General features: G+C 37.5%; 1 protein-coding gene across 5 annotated transcripts; it reads left to right on the top strand.

Annotated features, from left to right (window-relative positions):
* Positions 1-406: 406 nt before the first annotated feature.
* Positions 407-20,609, top strand: LOC127877724 (uncharacterized). Of its 5 annotated transcripts, none has more exons than XM_052423890.1 (2): positions 407-541; positions 16,473-20,609. In XM_052423890.1, the coding sequence occupies exon 2, from the start codon at positions 16,498-16,500 to the stop codon at positions 18,187-18,189; it is 1,692 nt and encodes a 563-aa protein (XP_052279850.1). In that variant the 5' UTR covers positions 407-541; positions 16,473-16,497; the 3' UTR covers positions 18,190-20,609. The 5 variants fall into 5 exon arrangements, with proteins under 5 accessions (XP_052279850.1, XP_052279854.1, XP_052279851.1 ...); XM_052423894.1 differs by having other exon boundaries at positions 443-463; XM_052423891.1 differs by lacking the exon at positions 407-541 and adding an exon at positions 16,114-16,164.
* Positions 20,610-24,161: the final 3,552 nt, after the last annotated feature.

Raw genomic sequence — 24,161 nt, 5'->3', positions numbered from 1 at the left:
CATATTCCCGGTAAGCGGAACGTGTTGTCCATGATTAGCCTGTGCGGAATACACAGAAAGGCAACTACGAAAGCTCTCCATTAGCGCGTTATTCTCAGGTTTGCGACACTAACAAAACGAAACCACACTTAATTGTGTAAAGGGTTGCTGGCCCCGATTTCTACCCCCAAAAACAATCGTCAATTACAGCAAGATTAGCCTTATCTTACCCAATGGTAGCAATAAAATTGACATTACTTATAGTGTTTCTTTGAACGCGACATGACTTTTTGTTTCAGATAGAATATTTTTAATTTATTCAGCCTTGGCAGTATAAAGTAAACACCGTGCTCAGAAGAATGCGATTCCGACCGATTTACTTTGTCTTTATTACGTCATTGATATTTGAACTCGGCCTCATCGATCAGTGGTATGCAGAGCCGGGCGCAGTACTGTTTACATGTTTAAGCGAGGTCGCTATTAGGTTAGTTGTTTCATCATAATTTTCACAGTGTAAGAAGTAAAATACGGCTACTTAACATCAGCGGATAGACTTTCAGAGGTAAATAGGCATGATTGTTTATATTTATTATGTATGATTTTGCGCCTCTGTTTTTTTTTGTAAGAAATGTGGACAAACAAGTTGTTCGGGTAAAATTGGCGTCTGAAGTCTTTACGATGAGTCAATGAGTTTAACATTAGTCATTACGCTTAGTGAGTTGCATGCAATTTATTTCTTGAGTTTGAGCAGCAAATTTGTAGTCAGTTTCAGTTATTAATTTGCATCGTCGTTCACTCTTAGTACATGTATTCGTTTTGTGGTGTGGTTTCATGGCTTAGCTGATCACGTTTTTTCTAATTCTTGATGTATGTACTAGAGAACTGTCACGTTGTTCGATGGAATCGTAGTGTCCTAAATGTGTTAATGATCTGGTGATTTGGTACCTAGAATTTTCATCTTACAAAACTATTAATAGTAGCAACTATTTTCTGTAGATAATCGTGTAGCCCTACTTTTAAGAAGAACAAAAAGGATGTAGAGCGTTTATAATAGTCATACTACTAAAAACTTTTAAACGGATAATTTCAAAACAAGGCGATTTCGTATATCTATAAAAAGGTAGTGAAATAAACTGTTATAATTTAACGTCCTAACAAAGAACCAACAGTAACAACACACAAAACAGAAAAAAAACAGTAAGGAACAAGGGTCGGGTTTCTGAAAGGATCATCGATGTGTCATCGTTTTTTTAATATTTAAGTAAGATCAAACAGTATGACCAATGAAACATTGCTTTTGCCTGTGATAGCGCATTCAGGAGTACATTTTGTCATTTATTTAATAGTAAATAAAAATACTCCTGTATATTCTAAAGAAATTGGCCATCGCACGATTTTCATTGACGTTTGCGTAAGTTTTAAATTTCACAGGCACTTTGACAGTTCTAAACTTCGTCGATCGCGTAATTAATTAAGTCGGAGTCAATATTTCCGTGGGCATGCGTCATTTTTATAAATATATTTATTTAAAACTATGCTTTATACGATTTCATGTGGACGTTGATTTACATACTCTGGCTTGAAATCATAGGGCTGGACTAAGTTCGAATCTCAGCCCGGCAAAATATATTTGTTGTGCTTTATTAATTGGCAAATAAAAATTCATACGGCCATTTCCAACCCTCCAAGTCGGAAAATGTAAGCAACTTGTGTAATTGAGTATCGACAACTATCAATTGTAAATTGCTTCGGTCGGCTAGACCTGCTGCTATGATACGATTTTAATCTTCTAAAAGCGGAAAACACTAAAAGAAACAAACAAACCTTTTACTGTTAAATGTGTTTATACAAACTCACCTTCATTGTCTGTTTAAGAAAGAAGACCAAGGTATTGACGTACGCATGGCGCAATTTTGTAAAAGATCATAATTTGCCTTACCGAGCGATTGAACCATCATGATCAAACAATCTATCAACCAGGTTCTTTAGGTTTAAAACGTCCGAGGTTTAATGATATTTGGTATGATATACGTTTCCTATCGGTTTTAAACAATTCGAAAGAACCATGATCGGAATGTGATTCAGATAGAAACCCTATCCGTTTGAACTTTTCAACCGGTGAGTATTCCAAATGAAAACGCATTTAAACAACTAGAAATGGCGCGGCAGAGGCCGACGCGTATCCCCACGCCGAATGTTTGACCTAGGTGTGCCCCAGGGTTGGTAATGGGGCCATGCATAGCTGAGATTGACCGTATTGTCATAAGTGAAGTTCATCATCAATTAGAAGTGAATTGGTGTAGAAATGAAGAAGTTATAGTAAAAGGCAATTTTGGGTGGGTGTGACATATGTGGGCAGGGCGCCCCAGGGTTGGTAATTGTGCCATGCATAGTTGAGATTGACCATATTGTCATAAGAGAAGTTCAGTATCAATTTGAAGTGAATCGGTGTAGAAAAGAAGAAATTATAGTACAAGGCAATTTTGGGTGGGTGTGGTCTATGTGGGCGGGGCCCCAGGGTTGGTAATGGGGCCATGTATAGTTGAGATTGACCGTATTGTCATAAGAGAGGTTCAGTATCAATTTGAAGAGAATCGGTGTAGAAATGAAGAAATTATAGTAAAAGGCAATTTTGGGTGGGTGTGGTCTATGTGGGCGGGGCGCCCCAGGGTTGGTAATGGGGCCATGCATAGTTGAGATTGACTGTATAGTCATAAGAGAAGTTCAATATCAATTTGAAGTGAATCGGTGTAGAAATGAAGAAATTATAGTAAAGGCAATTTTGGGTGGGTGTGGTCTATGTGGGCGGGGCCCCAGGGTTGGTTATGGGGCCATGCATAGTTGAGATTGACCCTAATGTCATAAGAGAAGTTCAGTATCAATTTGAAGTGAATCCGTGTAGAAATGAAAAAATTATAGTAAATGGAATTTTTTGGTGGGTGTGGCCTATGTGGGCGGGCGCCCCAGGGTTGGGATTGGGGCCATGCATAGTTGAGATTGACCCTAATGTCATAACAAAAGTTCAGTATCAATTTGAAGTGAATCCGTGTAGAAATGAAAAAATTATAGTAAATGGAAATTTTTGGTGGGTGTGGCCTATGTGGGCGGGGCGCCCCAGGGTTGGGAATGGGGCCATGCATGGTTGAGATTGACCGTATTGTTATAAGAGAGGTCCAGTATCAATTTGAAGTGAATCGGTGTAGAAATAAAGAAGTAAATGTAAAATAACCTAAAAAAATGAGTGATAATTTCTGACGCGGCCCCACCCCAACCGCTATAACTTTTGACCCAGGGGTCAGATCAAAATTCCAAATAGTGCAGGGTCGCACATATGCTCATAGCTACCATGTGTGTAAGTTTCAAGGTTCTAGTGCTTTTAGTGTAGGAGGAGATAGTGGCCAGGACGGACGGACAGACGGACGGACGGACGGCGGAGATAACCACAATATCCCCAGCTTTTTTTCAAAAAGCGTGGGGATAATAAGCGGTATTGAATATTTGAGCCTCGCTCTGGGAAAACGGGGCTTAGTGCATCTGGCTTACGCGCGGCACTTTCTACCCTCATGTAGTTTTCGTTTATAGGAAGTCTCTTTCCAGAAAAATCCAGTTCAGGCGGAATATGTCTTCCCTGATGAGTCCCTAAAATTCCTTCGTGGGATATTTTGGTACATTACAAGCAGATAATGTCCCTAATACGTCGGTGATGCAAACTTATCCATGAGCCTCGTTCTAGGGAAACTGGGCTTAATGCATGTTCATTGAAGTTTTATCCCACATTAACCTGTGCAGTCTGCAAAAGCTTACTAGGGACGAGATTTCCACTTTTATAAAATTTATCGTTTATAGGAAGTCTTTTCTTAACGAATATCAAATTTGCACATGCTAATCTGTGAAGATACTTTACCCAAATGCATTTAGTCCCGTTTTTCCTGAACGACCCTTAAATATTCCACGTCCAAGTGTCATTCCTAAATTGTATTTCCCAATTACTGCGTCGATGTATACACTTAGCCTACAAGCGGCACTTGGTTAGTATATCAACGTTTGACCCCCTTTAGATTTGAAGTGGAAACTGCGTAACTAATGGATTGTAATGAGTTGATATGACAGATACTGGCGGTGTGTGTAATAGGATACACCGAGGCGCACGCAAAATGTTAACTTGTCTTGCTTAGGCCATATATTATTCGAAATATGTGTGTAATTAAAGGGTATAGTGTATGGTAAACATTAGCTAATGGTATAGTGTGTGATGAATCAAGCTGGGGATTGGTAATTTAGGGGCCGATCTATCAAAACAAAATCGAAAAAAAATGGCGTAAATTAGAAAGTAATGAGAATTGTACGATCCAGATAAGTTTTGTCTTACATATGAATGAACCGTTGCGAAACTAAATTAAAACGACAAGTGCGCATCTATGCAACTGCATGATACCTGCTGTCACGCGACTATTCTAAAACCGACCGAAACAATAAACGCCGATTCATTATGCATTATTTGAAACGCTTTCACCTGCGCAACTGTAGGCATTGATTCATATTTTGTTATTCAGACATAGACATTAGGTAACCTTCGAATTATCGGAAATCGATTATTATGCCTGACAATTCCAATCCCAAGAATGAAAGTCGTCGCCAACTTTAGTCACTTAGTAAAACAGGAAGTCACGTTTGAAATGCATGTGGTATAAACGAAGGCTGTCGTCGAATATCGGTAGTGCGTTCAGTTACAGCGAACGTTCGCTATAGTTCGCGAACGGTCGCGAACGTTCGCTACTGAACGCTCGGTTCGCCGCGAACGTTCGCGAACCGAAGCGAACCCTCTTGGGAGGTAGTTCGCTAGCGAAACCAAGATGGCGGACAAATAAATATGTTGTATTTGTTCAGTGTAACTTCGATATTGTTTCCTTTTTTTGTAGTACAAAAATGAATTGAACAATAAACAAAGTGTATAGGAGGTTTTGGGGATTCCGATAATGACGTCGCGTTTGCGCAGCCTCAAATTTTGGCCGTCAACACTGCGGCCATTCTGCTTTTGTTTGCGTTTGATGATCCGCATCGTGATAAGATTTCAATCATATTCGCGACCCTTTTTAAGAACAACAAAATACTCAGCAATTGAAATTCTTTCAGATTAAATAGAATCCAATGAATGAACACAAATAAGGACGAAAACAAACAACAAATTGATTGATTTTATGTAATCAACATAAAGAAACTATTTGAACCTATATGTCCGTAAAAACTTACCTTGTTGCAGATAAACTAAATCCTCTTGATACATGTAAATGTTTTTATTTAATTGTTCACACTTATTTTGACACTCCTTATTTCAGCATGTTTAACCACCCATTGTTTAATTGCCCCTTCATCACAAACCGATTATCTCGATATGATCGGATACCGTCCAGACAATTACTAAGAAAACAGGGTGTCATAAACCCAGGGACCTATATTTGTATGACTCAGTATGGGGTCATTAACCACATGTGTCTGGTCATTAAACACAATTTATGATACCTCCGTGTCATCTCTTGGCATATTAAGCCAAACACTTAACAGTTGCTTTAATAAAACATTTGAACATATTTAAAAAATAGGCGTACATTTGTCCGAAATGGATTAACAGGAACTATTAAGTATGTATATTAACCAGTTTAAACATAACACTTAAGTGTTTTATAATGAAATACATTTAAAATATTGTAAAAATTTACTGCTACACAATTATCGTATTTAACGGGTACCTGCAAATGTAAACTCCGATGTAATAACGTGTAAAGATCGTGCGTTTTTGCAGTGTTCGAAACATCATCGTGAAAACAAGCAATCGCGTTTGATCATAATACGGATATAAAATACTTGGGTAAAATAAATGTATAGATTATGGTATAATAAAATGCCAGATTTGTATCCCTCATTATCACTACAAAAGAGTTTTCAATATAGATGTGCATTCAAAGACAGTTCAATTCGCAAAATATGCAGGTGTTTTTTTTTCCATTTGAATGCTAAAATTTATTAATATTTTCATTAAATGTAAACGAAACGAAAATTCATTCAATGTAAAAGAAAATTACAACTACATTTGAAGATTGTAATGTATTGCGCTAATTTAGGGCTTTGTTTTATAACTGATTCAATGCACCTCTTACACTAAATTTTGATCGCTAATGAAACATAACACTATCGCATCCACACCACTTATAATTATAATCAAATTATTATATGTTTTATTATTTTTGAAATATCTGTTAGATAAGTACTTTCTGTGTTATTAGCGATTTCCGCCATCAACATCGCAATCAATTTTCTGGGAGCCGCCAGCTTGAAACGTTCGCGCCGAACTTATCGTTCAATAAGACCGAATCGCAAACGAACCATCATTGGCGAACGTTCGCTGTAACTGAACGCACTACTGGTCTTTAATGCCCCTTTAATCGCCGAAAACAGTTTCCTCTTATCATTTTATATAGTAATACAAGAGCCTTCATGAAACGAAAATATACATGAACGGCTCGAGTGTCGTCCCGGATTTGGCGTTCCTGACTACACTTGATGCAGGTGTATTTGGTCATGTGTTGCCACGGCACGCTTAGTCTTATCGTACAATGCACATGTTCACGCCGCGTTCATTCGTCTACGAACTAAATTTGAGCTTAGGTCTAGAAAAGCGGGTTGTATGCATGTGCGTAAAGTGTCATCACAGATTAGCCTGTGTAGTTCGCACAGGCTAATCTGGGACGACATTTTACCTTAAGTTGATTTTCGCTTAGATTAGACTCCTTTGCACTTAAGCGGAAAGTGTCGTCCCTGATTAGCCTTAGGCGAATTTAGCTTTATTTTCTTATAGCAAGGCTCAATTAAGTGAACATATGTGTAGACGTCATTTTAAAATAATGGATCGTTATGCTTATCTCCATTGAACGAACTGCTAAAACCGTTATTTTTATTACGTTAGTTTATGAAAGAATATAACCACATGTACAGTGTTATAAACTTCACAATACAGTTGCACGTGTTTTTGTATCTGAAAAAAAGTTCGAAAAATTTAATTTCGACTTGAGTGAAAAAGTCCCTTTAAATATTCTGGTCCAAAGAATGATGAATTTGGCATACTACAATAGACAACACTTACCAGTGTTATTCAAGTAAAGGTCAATGCTTTGATGGTAAGTAATGCCGCCAACGAAAAATGCCAAGTTTTTGTAAGCGTTATTGCACCACTGGACACAATAAAACATACAGAAACACAGAGTAATTAGCAAACGAATATTGTTAAATGCACATTACTGCATCATATTGGAGTAAAAACATCTGCTGTTATGTTTGCAAATCGTCTTCGGTCTCGTTTAACGAATGTAGCCTCGCTCTGAAAAAAAGATTGCTTATTGCGTGTGCGTATAATGCACAGACCACACAGGCTAATCAGGTACGATACTTTCGGCTTTTCGTGAATTTTTCGTTTAAAGGAAGGCTCTTTTAAACGACAAACCCTTTTAGGAAAGTGTCGTCCACGAAAAGCTCGTTTAGGAAAGTGTCGTCCATGGTTAGCCTTACCCTACTGCAGTTAGTCCAGTTTTCACAGAGACTAGCTCATTTATGTACGATGACTATTGCGAACTGCACATGCTAATCTGGGACGACACTTTACGGACATGCACAAAAGCCGTTCTTACAGATCGAAGTTCGCATAATATTCAATGGAGACTGCTCCACAAGGAATTTTACAATGATCGATGGTGACTTCGATGTGTTCTTGTTCAATAGTGGGAGACAAGACGGTTTTATGCGAGGCAAAAGACGTGTATTGGCCTTATCAAGTCATGCAACTTGTATGTGCTGTTCTATGGAAATGTTCTGTTTTAAGTTTAAAATTTATGTAGGGCGATCACGGTAAATGACACAGATTCGATCATCCGTAGTTTATATTTTAATGAAAAGGTATGTTACTGATAGACTTAAAATACGTTGCATTTTCTATCTATAGTCGATTTATTATATTGTTATATTTGTGAGCTGTATGAGAAATAGACCCGTTGTTGTTTTTGTCATGTCTAACACGAATATTATTCTTTCACATGACACTTAACAACTTTGCAACAAGATACATGGGCGCAATTGCCACGGTACATAAAAGGCCTGGTCCGTTGGAAAACCGGGATTAATTCATGTGCGTAAATACTCGTCCCGTACTAGCCTGTGCACTATGCACAGTTTAACCTTCGACGACACTTTCCGCCTAGACTGGATGTTCGTTAAGGAAAGATTTATATTACAAATTCCATAAAAGCGGAAAGTGTCGTCTATAATTAGCCTTTGAATGCTTGCATTAAGTCGGCAAGCGGAAAGTGTCGTCTATAATTAGCCTTTGAATGCTTGCATTAAGTCGGCTCAAAAGTCACAAGTTGAAAAGTTAATAATTGTACAACACTTGATACGTTAAGTTTCCTGTTAACAATTGTACGACACTTGACACGTATGGTTTCCTGTTAACAATTGTACCACACTTGACACGTATGGTTTCCTGTTAACAATTGTACCACACTTGACACGTAAGGTTTCCTGTTAACAATTGTACCACACTTGACACGTATGGTTTCCTCTCGCCTAAATATCATATATAATGTAAGTTAAATTCGTACATGTTTCTGAGTTGTTCGGTTTTAGTATTTGAAACGCTGCCGGTAGGTATTCAATTAAGAATGATAAGTGTCTGCAATATCATGCAGCTTCAGATGTATTCAGTGAAATTATTTGATGATACACGCATGATTTTCAAAGCAAATTCCCACGGGCGACGTGTCATTCGCACGTTTTACTATGGTATTGAATTTCTAAAATAATAAGGTTATTAAATAAGAGTTACAAACAACTGTCTGTCTTAAGAATATAAAATATGCAACTGTTTAATCAGGAAGCCTTTCTGTAATTCTCACAAGCTATTTTGGTCATGTTCTGGGAAAATGGTTTTAATGTATGAGCGTTAAGTGTCGCCCCAGATTGCAGTCCATTCAATCTAGTCAAGGACCACGCTTTCCGCTTTTAAGGAGTGTTTCGATTATTGGAGTTCTGTTCTTAACGAAAAACCAGTGTATGCGGAAACAACTGTTCATGATTAGCCTGTACTGACTGCGTTAAGCCCGGTTGTCCCAGAACGCGGCTCCATTGGTCTGGACCTGCAGTATTAGTGCATGGCTCATAATATGTTCACCTTGGGACACTTTTTCTCATGTTAAACGTTTTGTTTGAAATGAATCTTAAGTGTCTTTTTTATCCTTCTTACATATATTGACGGTTTGATATTTCTTTAACATAGTGTGTTACTGTTTAACCGTGAACAATTTCGGCCCGGCAATAAAACTGCATCATTCATTGACCGAGCTCTAAATCGATTAAAGTCCGCAATCTTTTCATCAATTTCTAATATCGCATTGAATGATGATCTTTTACAGTCTATTTACGACACACACCGAAATATTTATTGCCGCTAAATTTATCCTTGAACATCTGCGTATTCGATCTATTTTCTTAAAATACACATCAATTGCAAATTCGTACTATTGATTGTCGCCTGTTTATAAATTAAAATGTATTTTTTTATGTATGGCTTATGCGAATTTGAATTGATACTTGTATGATGATATGGTTTATATGCAATATCTGGTGCATTCTCTTGTTGAACAACCAGCTCACAAGAAAGGACGTGTTTAGTTAAGTATTTTAAGTTAGTGTTTTATTATATTTTGTACTTATATAGTAGTTTGTATATTGTGGTCTACCTGTATAATTAAGATACACGTACATAAGTGATGCCCTAGTATTCGCTTTACGGAAAAAGATGTGCCTTTAATAGGGGCCATGCTCTGTGAAAAGAGGATTGTGATGTTTGTGCGTTAAGTGTCGTCCCAGATAAGCCTGTGCAGTCCTGTCGTAATCAGGAACGACACTTTCCGCTGTTATGATATTTTTCGTTTACAGAGATTCTTCTAAGCAAAAATCCAGTTTAGGCAGAAAGTGTCTTCCCTGATTAGCCAGAGTAGGCTGCACAGGCTAATCTAGGTCGACACTTTACGCACATGCATGAAACCCCCTTTTCACAGAGCACGGTCCAATCATAAAGGAATACATGAAAAGCCTATTTTGGTCTTAACGTGAGTAAACGCCAAAACCACTTCACGGTTGAGCTTTGTAAACTATATATTGTGGTCAATTATTATATAAACCTCTTTACTGTTTCAAAAGCGATGTTAAAGTAAGCAGGCGCCATCCTGCGAAAAGTAACTTGGGGATTCTATCTCGGTTATTTAGACGGTCTTTTCTTATAAAAAGGCTCATACAAATACAATTAGAGCTCGACACCATTGACCTATTCCTCATAGCATACATTTTACACTTGGATTGTTTCATGTACTTTTCGGCTTTTTTCGAACATGTTTTGCACAAGTTTAATGTAACCATAACAATATGACCAAATATTCTTAACGAAATGAATAACAAACTAAAGTTAAGCTCCCCATATTACCCTGGTATGGCGTGTCAAACGTTTTAAAATGCAACGTTTCCATATTTATACATCCATGGTATATTTGTGTGTGTATATATATATATATATATATATATATATATATATATATATATATATATATATATATATATATATATATATATATATATATATATATATATTATTTTTCATTTCGTTAAGAATATTTGGTCACCGCACAACCATTCTGTGCATGCTGTACAATACTGTATTGACCAATACAACTTTTTAATTTACTGTAGTAAGCCAAACACACACACAATATTTGTGAGATAATTTTGTTGTTGCGATTGTTTTCGAAACAAATAACACGTGACATGTTTAAGATTCGAAACAAATAACACGTAATAAAATTGAACACGTCAGTTTCGAACACAGTATACTTCATAAGTACATTGATCATGACCCGCAGATGACCCCTATTGATTTTCAGGTAACTAGGTCAAATGTCAAGGTCACGGTGACTAGAACCAGTAAAATGGTTTCCGGATGGTAACTCAAGAAAGCTTACGCCTAGGATCATGAAACTTCATAGGTACATTGATCGTGACTGGCAGATGACCCCTATTGATTTTCAGTTGCCACTACAACTGACAGCCCATATGGGGGGCATGCATGTTTTACAAACAGCCCTTGTTTAAATTAAATATGCATGTTGTTGTTGTTTCGAAATCTTTTCATACAGTATTATAGTATATTCCGTTAATTTGTAATATCACTAAACATGTATTAGAATTTTAATGATATTGCAAGTGGTTGGTGCAATCCCCGTTCCCGGAAGCATGTGAGTTTGGTTTAGGGTCACCATACCGGACAGGTAGGGTTTCCTTCAGGTACTACGGCCTCCCAAAATTTATTTTAGCTCGATTGCATAGAAAGCCTTCGTGTTTTTTGTAATCGCTCTCGATTCCGTTTCCTGGGACTAGAGCCAGTACTTGGTGTCTATGGGGAAATCTAAAGAACGCTCCCACAGTGGGTATCGAACCCGTTACCTTCCGGTCGCTAGGTGGACACCATATCCATTACGCCACGGCGACCTAGAGTTGAAAATCACCGCCCGGTGATGAATTCTCGCCTTCCACGGTTTTCATGCTATCAATCCAGTGTTGATCGACTCATGGGATAATAATCAGCATTTATATGATTGTATATTATTTGCTGATTTAGAATTGCGTATTCGTAAAATGCTCAGTAATATAACAATTGTGATAAATGACAATATTTTTGAATATGTAAAATTGTAAGAAAAAACTAAATGGTTTGTTGATTTGTAAAATATTTTCAATAGTTTTTATAAATATTTACATCCATATTTAACACATATTGAAGTATTGTTGAATTTTGCAGCAAATACACATTGTTGCTGACCCAATATACTTCTAAATAGATAGTTCATTTTTTTATACTTTGTTCGTTTTGCACTGAATACACTTGTTATACATTATTTTAAACGGTAATGTAACGTTAACTATAATTTTGTTTTTTATTGACGTCTTCCTAAAGTCAATTAAAAACAGCTAAGGATTCTCATGTCACATCAGATCGAATAGTGAAACTAGTTCGCCCTTGTATGCTATGACTGGAGTGCAACTGTAAGCCTTATGCAATAAATGCGTCGCGTGGTTCCACTTCGTCATGATTGAAACATTATATGAATTAATATTTAAATATATGCATATGTTGATTATAAAAGATCCACGGGTATTAAAAAAACTTAAACGGAGCTTCTTTGAACACAAAATGAATATTAATATTTACGCAGCTCGCCACAAACCGCGGCATCAAGACTTACCCACATAGCGGATCTTTTATTTCGGCTCTTATCTGTCGTAATATTTATTTCAATAACCGCTATGGGATATTTATTTAAATTGCACACAGTTGGTGGGATGAAAGGCTTTTCGTGATACCGGGAGTATTGTTACAGTAACTGTTCATGCTGTTTGTATACATATTATAAGGGTACAATATTGAAACAGTTTCTCAGTATCTTATCTGCCGTATGATATGATGTCTTCTCATTTGACGGATCTATTCTGCAAATCAATTTCATTTATTCATTCATAAGCGAGAAATTGTCACTTGTCGTGAGATTAAGCACAATAAAATAAAATAACGTCTTATTTACTATTAAAGCTCGCAGAAAGCAGACTGCAGTGTACGTGAAACGTTTAGTTCAATTGTCTTATCGGACAGTGACCTGATATTACACGAAGTGTGAGTAGTTAACTTGTGATATCGGTCACTGGCATAATAACACTAAAGCGTAGTTGGTCAGCGTCCCCAAAGTAATGGGCACAAGTGGCATAATACACACTGTAATGGCGCCCCATGAAGCTTCGCATTCTTGTAGGAATTTGAAAAGCTCAAGAGACCTTGCCTTAAAGGAGTGCAGACCAAACAATAATGCAGACGGTTTTCTGTAAAAATGTGCCAATGATAATGTATCATATTACAGTTAAACAATCTTATTTCTCGGATAATACAACGGGTGATGATTAGCTTCAATCAAACCTGATCAGTTCAGATTTTCTACGCACCGATAGGAAATAATATAAAATGTGAGGCATTTCTTATTTTTATTATTAATGAGTCATTTTAGTTTAATACATTTTAGCTCACCTGAGCACAGCGTGCTCATGGTGAGCATTTTTGTTTCCTTCTGTCCGTCGCGCGTCGTCAATATTTGCCTTGATAACACTCTAGAAGCCATATTTATTGTCGATTTTTATGAAACTTTTTTGTGAGAGAATTTTTCTCAAAGATATCTTGGCCGTGTTCGAAACTGGATAACGCGCTTAAAAAAACACTTTATAATGTATGAAATTAAAGAAAAAATCTTGTTTACGCCGTAGAAGTCACATTCATAGTTCAATCCTCAGAATCAGATTGATCCGAATAATGGTTGTTATTTTACCCACATTACCATTGGTAATGGGGACTATATAGGAGTCACTTTGTCGGTCTGTCTGTCTGTCTGTCCCAAAATTTCATCCGATCTTCACCAAACTTGGTCACAAGTTGTATCTAGTTATATCTGCTGAGTTTGAAAATGGTTCCGGTCCGTTGACACATTTGGCCGCCAGAGTCGCTGCAGTTTTCCTGATATTGCTATAGTAAACACTTGCTTACAATATAGACGTCGTACTTTTTGTCCAATCTTCATGAAACTTGGTCAGAACTTTTGTTTTAATCACTGAGTTTGAAAATGGGACCGGTCCATTAAAAAACAAGACCGTAAGGGGGCGGGGCAAATTTCCTTTAATGGCTTTAAACCTAAAGTAAAACCTCGTTAACACCCTAAAAGCCGTATTCACAGTCCAATCTTAATCATTGATCAGACTATATGTTCGTATTAAATCGGCTTAATTTTGAAAATAGTTCTAGTTCCTTGAAAAACATGACCGCCAAGTGTCGGGCATGTTTTCCTTGTTAACGCTGCAAGTTTGAAACTGGGTCATGGAAAAATAGGTCACTAGGGCAAATATAAAAATCAAGTATATACTTTAGATCTCTTTCTCACTTTCTTTTTCCAATCTCCATCAACCTCGGTCAGAACATTTGTGCATACGATATCCCAGCCGAGTTCAAAAATAAAAATGGGCCAATAAATTAAATATGTATTCTTAAATTTCTTTAATTGTTTTGAACTCACATTGTGAGAAAAGTTAATTTTCTTAGAGTTTCACGTGAGCGCTTTGGGGCAACTGGTCCTCTTGTTAATCGTCACTGTATTCTTTGATTACTATATAAGTATTTAATTCGGGTGGGCACGTCCTGTTCGAAAACGATATATTATTGGGAAATCGGTCTTAATGCATGCTCGTCATATATCGTCTCAGATAAGCCTATGCAGTCCTCATAGACTTATCAGGGACAACACTTTAAGATATACATTTTCGTTTAAAAGATACTTCATTTACACGAAAAATTCCATACAAGCGGAAAGATTCGTCCCTGATAAGCCAGTGCGGACTGCACATTCTAATCTGGATCAGCACTAAAGGCTCGTGCATTAAGCCCGGTTAACCTTGAGCGTTGTCCATGATATGCTTGTGTATGTCACTTATACTCGGAAATTATATTTGTAATTTGGTATGCAACTCTGATGGTACGTTTTTCTATTGGTATATAGGCAACATAGAATGAAAAATGTTAATCGGGCAAAGAGTACAACATTATTTAAGGCTTATTGTTTAAAATTTTCGACATTGTTTACTGACATTTTGTCTAGCGACTCCTTTCTATTGCTTGATATTCAAATGTTACTATAAAAAAACACGGTGTATTTCTGCGGACATTTGGCTTGGTTTTGTAGCAATAAGTGTTGTAGCGGTAGAAGGGCTATAAACGGTCGTAGTTGCTGGTGGCGTCGTAGCAACGTTACAGATGCTAGTAAAGTAGCATAAGCTGTAACTCGCAGTCATTATGTAGTATATAAACTTGTTGCAAACTTTAATGGAAATATTTAACTGCTTATTCAAGCACCCAAGTCGAATGCTAATGCCCCGCCATTATAATGGAGGTAGGGCATATAACTATACCCGTTTGTCCGTGTATGTGTGTTTTTATGCGTGTTTGTGCTGGACATTTCGTGTCCGGCTCATAACTTTGTCGCTCGCTTCAGAATCAATGTCGCAGTGGACTCTTTGCGGATTTCGCATGTCAAGCCAATTGACTTTGTTTAACACGATGGTATTGCGAAATAAGTTTACTTAAATATCCATCATATCAAGATGATGTGCCACGCGAAACTAACATGTCGCTTGCTCTTAGGTTAAGGTCTTAGTTGACTTTGAGTGGTTTCATATACATTCTATGCATAAAGTCAAAGTATATGTTCGTTTTCTGCGCAAAGGCTTGCCCTGCACTTCGTGATTTTGAAATAAATTTGCACAAATGACCATCATATCACATGTATTAGTCAAATCGCTCGCTTAAAGATCAAGGTCACCGTGGACACGTGATGGATATTGTTCAAGTATATGTTTGTTCCGGCCCATTACAGTGTTGAGAAGGATGGAATGTTCGAAATACATGTGCATTAACGATCATCATATCAAGACTTGCAAAAAAAAACATGTCGCTCGCTTCAATGTCAAGGTCACATGTACTAAGTATTTCGAACCCTATCTAGCATGTGGTGTGCGTCAATTGCGTTTTAATTCATATTCACGTTCTTGATTGATCGGTAAGACATCGCTCGGCCGTTATTCAGATTTATTGTACATCGCAAACAAAAAACACTGTGAAATGTGGTATAAACGAATTGCTATGCTATGATTTAATTTACATTTTCATTAACCCATTTATGCCTAGTGGACTATCCCATCCTTCTTAATTTGATAAATTTATTTCCAAGATTAGGGATGTTCAGTGTATTTATTATTATATTTATAATATTTATTACAGAAATTCCTTTAAGCAAACAGCGCACACCAGATGAGACGCCGCATCATGCGGCGTCTCATCTGGGTCTACGCTGTTTGCCAAGGCATTTTTTCTAGACGCTAGGCATAAATGGGTTAAGGACGCTACGCCCATGTATAGTTAATGTTATATTTAAAGACTAGTAGTACTAGAGTAGTACTATGTCGTTGGTGCGAATCGGCTGTTTGATGGAACATGGGCATGCGCGAGTTAATAGATCTTTCTACGCGCGTTATATTGATTTCTCCATAAACGTTCAACTTAGTACATCAAGTGGTTAAATTAAGCTCAAGTCAATACATTTATTTTTGAACACATCATCTGATAAGCGGGAAATGCTTGGTCTTAACCTAATTGTAATAGAAATTGGGAGGAAATTTGTGGTTTTGTACATGCTTTTGAGTTTGGGGATAGATTATTCGTTTCAGAGCAACTGTTTAAGTGTTCCGTCTCTGTTAGATGCGAATTAAGCTAGTATTATCGCAGCTGTTATTAATTGTTCATTCATATTTTTCAGTAACGTTTGATGCATCTTTGAAGACATGGATGTGCGTGTTCGGAAATTAAAAAGTGCGGAGGTTTCTCCGGTAATGAGCCGATCTTTGCCGACGAGCCGAACATTTCCAAGTGGGAAAACCACCACTTGTTTTCAGCAATGTATTACTACTAGTACGGAGAGTTTGAATTCTGAGTCAGCACGCTCGCCGAAGCTAGGACAATACCGGAAAATACCGAACATGGCCGACTGTGATGTTTGTCGAACAGTTATTAAAGAAGTGACTACATTAAAATGTGTACATTCCACTTGCGATAAATGCCTGGAAAAATATAAAATTGATACAAATGGTTGTCCGGTTTGTGAAATAGACGATTCGCTGAGCAACTCGAGTAGCGAACGCACCCCAGACGGATCATACTCCGTGGAAGAGCTGTTCATGAATGACAGTGACTTCGAAAAAGAAACGGAATTTACCGACAAGGATTTGAGTGATTTAGAGGAGAGGGTTTTCCGAATGATCAATGCTAAGCAGGCGCGACTCAAAGAAGAGCAGCTGCGAGTGACGACGGAAGCCGAAGAGGAAATAATTAAAATAAAAGACCATGTGGCTCGACTGAAAGTACAGATTGATGCAAAGGCCGAGGCGTTAGTTCACAGTGTCCAGGAGAGCAAACGACGACACTGTGCCGATCTAAAACGAAGAGAGATGGATATTGCAAGGTTTACAAAGACCGTTCAGGACTCACTCCTGTGCGCAAGGAACACGTTGAAAAACGCAACAGAGGTCGGATCGGAAAAACAACGGACAGCTGAAGAAAACTTGAAGAATCTCGCAAATATTGCGGAACAATTTGTCGATGAGAATGTGCACATACGATTCAACGCGAAACCCCTAACCGACAGCGCCATTGAGAGCGTGGTGGGGAAAGTGGGCGTCCGAGTGTTCTTGGGACAGCCGCTCTGCGCCAAACTGCAGAAAACATTCTTGTTCCCGGCTGCAGTGCTCAGCATCTGTCCTATCAGTGGGACACAGGCGTGGATTGCCTACCAGAATTATATCCAGCTTTGTTCGAAATCCGGGGGACGCTCCGAGCCGATAGACATAGGGGACGACGTGCACGACCTTTCCTTAGATGAGGGGAAGAACGTTCTTATCGCATGCCACACAGGAGTGAAAATTATGACCCAAAATTTCTTGGTACGGACCTTGTTCACATGCGAGCAACCAGTGCAGGGAATTGCGTGCATGAGTGACGGCCGTATTGTTGCGTGTGTGGGAACAAGTGTAGCTATTTTCGATAAAAATGGAAAGTCGCTCAAGGATCTGTCACATAACTGTATTGGAGATATCAAGTTGCCGTATAAAGTGCGAATTAACACCGAGGGAGAGATTTGTGTCTCGGATTACCAGTCCAGTTTTGGGGACGTCAGTATTTTTAACAGTAAGGGTGTCGCAATCGCGAAAATTCGAACGGAGGGTATGGCGCCGCGGGGAGTCACGTTCAATCACCAGGGACTGATTTACGTTACCGATTTCCGAGCTGACAGAATAAATGTGTATTCCACTCACGGTCATTTCTTGCAGACGCTCTTCAACAGTTGCGCCAACGGCATGTCCGGACCGCTGAGTGTGGCGGTAGATCCGGCCGGCGACCTCTGGACCGGAGACTGGAAGCGGCGAGTGCGTGTGTACAGTCAGAGCGTGGAGCCAGCGTCGCAGAGCGCGTGCACGTGATCGCGTCATTGCGTGGAACCATCCCTGCAGAATTCGTGCACATGCGTGTTATTGCGTTTCATCATTGCTGCATGACGTGTGTACGTGTATGTTATTGCGTGATACCTGCACCGTAGGAAATGTTGTTCGTGGTGTGTGAGCAAAGTTTTTGTAGTATCTTTAATATGAGAATACTTGAAGAACCGCTTGTAGCAACAGCTTGGAACGGCGTTATCTGAACAATCAAATTTTATACCAACAATGGGATTAATCTAGCTCCATCTTTGATACTTGTATTAAACTTGCATGTTCAATTTTTATGAAATAAAGTTCTAAAAGTTACAAAGAGCATTCAAAGCAATAGGTCCGGAATGGAATTGATTTTATAAACTATAATAATCCTTCAATTGTTCGTTAAAGGCCGGTCGATTGATTTTGAATAACTTCTAGAACATGAAAACCCGATTTGTTTCTATTTAAATAGAATTGTGTTATTTGTATTTTCGTTTCAAATTTTATGCTGTAATATCTCTACAGACAAGGTCAAACTACAGTATAAATTGGGTGAACGAACGCGCATAGATATTCACATATTGATAAAAACTATGTTGAAAACATCTTTTGTTATCCGCTTGAAAAGGGCTCATTTTTCGACTTTAACTTTAATACAAAACCCATGCTCGTAAATCTGCATTTAAATGCTCGATTGCGGTAACATATAATCGTAAAAACCAGATTTTGACAAACATATGACGTAATTTAACTAAAGCATTTTGATCACATCAGCAGGATACGGGCTGACACGTATAAATAATAATAGAAAACTAATCTGAAAGTTGATAGTGAAAAAAAATAAAAGGCTTGTCGGGTGAGAGCAGATTCATGAGGTCATAATTCGCCACGCCATCTTTAACCCATTTATGCCTAGTGGGCTGTCTCATCCTTCTAAATTGGATCAATTTATTTCCAAAATTAGGGATGTCTAGTATATTTAGTTCTATATTTAGAATATTTCTTACAGAAATTCCTTTAAGCAAACAGCGCAGACCATAATGAGACGCCGCATCATGCGGCGTCTAATCTTGGTCTACGCTGTTAGTCAAGGCCGTTTTGCTAGACGCTAGGCGTAAATGGGTCAATAGTTGAAATGGGCCATGCTCTTTGAACAGCGGGGTTAATTCATGTGCGTAAAGTGACGTCCCAGATTAGCCTGTTTAGTCTGCACAGGCTAATCAGGGACGACACTTTCCGCCTAAACTAGATTTTTTGCTAAGAAGTGACTATATTTATACACAAACAAAATACAATAAAAGCAGAAAGTGTCCTCCCTGTTTGGCCTGTGCGGACTGCACATGCTAATCTGGTACGACACTTTACGCACATGCATTAAACCCCCTTTTCGCAGAGCACGGTCCAAATTTATTGACACCAAAGATGCGACGCTGTGATTTAAAAACCATATAAAAATTTAAATAATTTAGTATTAATTGTTTCAAACACATGCTCTAGTAGTGACTAACATGTACTGTCATCTTCAGTTAAGAATAACAAGGGACTATTATAATTATTGCCCGGATTAGACCCAGACATTTCCAGAATTATTGTATCATTTCCAGGCTTTTTCCGCCCTATGCCACGGGTCCGAAATTCGGCCCCATTCCCAATGCAAATCTAGTTGTTTTTTTCCCAATTGAAAAAAAAATCCCAATTCCAAAATTTTTATTTTTATTTTTTTTAACCTTAAAATGTATGAGTTAACCTGATCAAGTGTAGAAAATAGAAAGTATTGCATAATTAAATTATTTGTTGCCTTAAATTTGTTTTAAAAACTGTAAAATATGTTAATGATTATTTAAGACTTTCCTTATTTTCCTCAAAATCCGGCGCTTCGCGCGATTTTTTTTCACCTCAAATAAGGTCAGGCCTTTTCCCCAAATTCTGATTAAAAAACCTGCACTTATTACACATGTTCATAATATTTTGTAAAATTTTAATAATAAGTTATCAAAATAGTCATTATTTACCAGTTAGCGGCTTCTTTGAAATATAAGAAACACTTTTCACATGCGATAATTTTTCCCAATTGAGCCAATTTTGCGATTAATTTTTTTCCCAAAATGGGGGTTTTCACGACGCGAAATTCCAGTGTGGCGTTTTCCCAAAATGGAGCGGAAAAAGCCTCGTTTCTACTTAGCCAGACATGTTAAACCCATTGTGCGTAACCGTTCGGTGGATCGCCTTAACATATAGGTTATCATTCCTTTTTGTAAACGTTAAAAATTATCGTAAAAGTATGACGATGTGTTTTGTGTATTTCATTGTGACAGTGTGTCTTTTATACATTTAGAAGCTGATTGTGTTACATGTGTATGCATATACATGTATTATACTTTTTCGTTTGCTGTACTTACCATATAAAATGAATTGCACGTCCAATTTGATCTTCCGGTGTTGTTATTGTGACCGAACCAGTTTTCTTGAGTGTTTTTATCAGTACATAAAGAATTTATATCAGCATTATGATCATCAGCATTTACTTTGTCGTTGCATAATATTTAACCCGTTTATGCCTAGCGTCTAGAAAAAAGGCCTTGGCAAACAGCGTAGACCCAGATGAGACGCCGCATGATGCGCTGTTTGCTTAAAGGAATTTCTGTAAGAAATATTCTAAAAATATAAATAAATATACTAGACATCCCTAATTTTGGAAATTAATTTATCCAATTTAGAAGGACGGGAGATTCCAATAGGCATAAATTTGTTAAACAAGTACGTTTAACAAACGACATCTCGATCAACTACAGGTTGTTGTCAGTTACTGATTATATCCTCCCACCACACTAACGCCACACAACCTAAACTCAAAATCTTGCTTCGCCACTGGCATCTTAACCGCTTGCGCGTTCATTAAACTGGATGAACTATTCGACAACGTCGTTATGTAAAATACATGCCCCAACCTGCTCCCGGCGGTGATAATCGTTATGTAGATGCGACCACACACTGCGCGGAAAGCATACGTTTGAACAACACTTCAAAGAGACCTCTATCGGCAACATCTCGCTCAAAGATTTACACACATACATTTTCCTTTCACCCCATACGTTATCCAATTCAAAGATGGATTATTTATTACGTTGTAAGTTGTAGTCGTACATTGACGTGGCTTTACCGAGTAACTCACAATATAAGTTAATGAGACTTTACAAGCAGAACGCTCCATAAATTAAGTAGAATTCAACAAAAATCGAGGTGTTTCGACGTTTATTATGCCCCCCCCCCCCCCCTTCGAATTAGAGGGGGTATATTGTTTTACTGGATGTCGATCTGTCCTGTCGGTAGACCAGTTCGTTGCCGATCAATAACTCGTCAAATAATTGACCGATTGGCTTAGTACTTCACATGTACATTGGCATTGGGACAGTAGATGTCCCCTATTGAAATTAAGGTAATTAGGTCAAAGGTCAAGCTCACTGTCACAATAAGTGTGAACGTTGTTTCCAATCAATAACTCATCACCGAATGACCTGATAGGCTTGATACTTCACATGTGCATTGGCCTTGGACAGTAGATGACCCCTATTGAATTTGGGGTCACTATGTAAAAGGTCAAGTTCACTGTCACAATAAGTGTGAAAATCGTTTTCGATCAATAACTCACCAATAAAATGACCGATTGATTTGATACTTCACATGTGCATTTGCCTTGAAAAGAAGATAACCCTATTGAAATTGGGGCCACTTTGTCAACGGTCAAGATCATTGTCATAATAAGTGTGAAAATCGTTTCCGATCAATAACTCATAAACGAATTGACCGATTTGGCTTGATACTTCACATAGTGCATCGGACTTGGACATTAGATGACCCCTATTGACTTTGCAATCACTTAGTCAAAGGTCAAGGTCACTGTCATAATAAGTGTAAAAATCGTTTCCGATCAATAACTCGTCAACATATTGACCGATTCACTTGATACTTCCCATGTGCATTGGACAGTGGATGACCCCTATTGGAATAGGGGTCACCATGTAAAAGGTCATTGTCACTGTCACAATAAGTGGGAAAATCGTTTCTGATCAATAACTTATCAACGAATCGACCCATTGACTTGATACTTCCCATGTGCTTTTGCCTTTGACAGTAGATGACCCCTATTGAAATTGGGGTAACTGGGTCAAATGTCAAAGTCAATGTCACAATAAGTGTAAACCTCCTTTCCGATCAATAACTACTCAACGATGTATACAATTTGGTTGAAACTTCACGTGTGCATTGACCTTAGATTGTAGATGAACCCTGTTGAAATTGGAATCAAAGTGCAAAGCCTTCTTTGGGGGCATATGTCTCCGACCGCGGAACTCTTGTTTTTATTAAAAGAGTATTTTTATTTTGATCTTTCTGCTTGCAATTATGTTCATCTGTATTGTTGTTTGATTGTTCTATAAATTATTCTTTATGTGTTCGTGTCATCGGTTGTTCACAAACATAGTCAGTTTTATGGACAATTCGTTAAAATAATAATGGTATTTTTTTTTATTGCAATAATTACATTGGAACTTACACGTTTCCATTGTTTCGTGGGGCAAGCAAATTATTTCCCATGAAACATTTCTTATTGTTTTCACCTTATGATCAAATTGTTTATCGATTGCGCTACCAGCGAATCCTCAAGCGAAGTCCACGGGCGGTAATAGGAGGTTTTGGGGATTCCGATAATGACGTCACGTTTGCGCATGCTCAAATTTTGGCCGTCAAAACTGCGGCCATTCTGCTATTGTTTGCATTGATGAAGCGCATCATGATAAGGTTACAAACATATTCGCGACCCTTTTGAAGAACAAAAAATACTCAGAAATTGAAATTCTTTCAGATTAAATTGAATCCAATGAACGAACACAAATAAGGACGAAAACTAACAACAAATTGATTGATTTTATGTAGTCAACTGATTTGAGCCTATTTGTCTGTAAAAACTTACCTTGTTACAGTTTAACTAAATCCTCTTGATAAATGTTAATGTTTTTAATTTTATTGTTCACATCAATTTTGACACTCTTTGTTTCAGCATTTTAACCCAGTGTTAAATTGCCCCTTTTTTATCACAAACCAATTATCTCGATATGATCGGATACTGTCCAGACAATTACTAAGAAAACAGTGTGTCATAAACCCAGGGACCTATACTTGTATGACTCTGTATGGGGTCTCTGCAGACTGCTTTAACCACATGTGTCTGGTCATTAAACACAATTTATGAAACCTCCATGTCATCTCTCGACATATTAAGTCAAAAACTTAACAGTTGCTTTAATAAAATATTTGAACATATTTAAAAATAGACATTTGTCCGAAATGGATTAACAGCTAGGAACTATTAAGTATATATATTAGGCAGTTTAAACATAATAATAAAGTGTTTAATAACTATACATTTAAAATATTGTACACATTTACTGCTACACAATTAACGTATTTAACGGGTACCTGCAAATGTAAACTCTAATAATGTGTAAAGATTGTGCGTTACTGCAGTGTTCGAAACATCATCATGAAAACAAGCAATCGCGTTTGGTCATTATAGGGATATAAAATACTTGCGTTAAAAAAAATTAAATGTGTAGATTAATGGTATCATAAAATGCTAGATTTGTATCGCTCATTATCACTACAGACGAGTTTTCAATAAATGTGTACATGCAAAGACAGTTCAATTTGCAAAATATGCAGGTGTTTTTTTTTTCAATTTGAATGCTTAAATTTATTAATATTTTTATTCAATGTTAACGAAACCAAAATTCATTCAATGTTAAAGAAAATTAAAAGTACATTTCAAGATTGAAATGTATTGAGCTATTTTAGGGCTTTGTTTTATAACTGATTTAAAGGGGCCTTTTCACAGATTTTGGCATTTTTTAACTTATTCATTAAATGTTTTATATCGATAAATGTAAACATTGGATCGTAAAAGCTCCAGTAAAAAATCAAGAATA

This window comes from Dreissena polymorpha, chromosome 4, assembly GCF_020536995.1.
Source record: "Dreissena polymorpha isolate Duluth1 chromosome 4, UMN_Dpol_1.0, whole genome shotgun sequence".
In the NCBI taxonomy this organism is placed as follows: domain Eukaryota; kingdom Metazoa; phylum Mollusca; class Bivalvia; order Myida; family Dreissenidae; genus Dreissena; species Dreissena polymorpha.
This window is presented reverse-complemented; position numbering and strand designations above follow the sequence as displayed.

Excerpts from the sequence above, each read along its gene's own strand:
- LOC127877724 (XM_052423890.1), top strand. The coding sequence starts at position 16,498 with ATGGATGTGCGTGTTCGGAAATTAAAAAGTGCGGAGGTTTCTCCGGTA.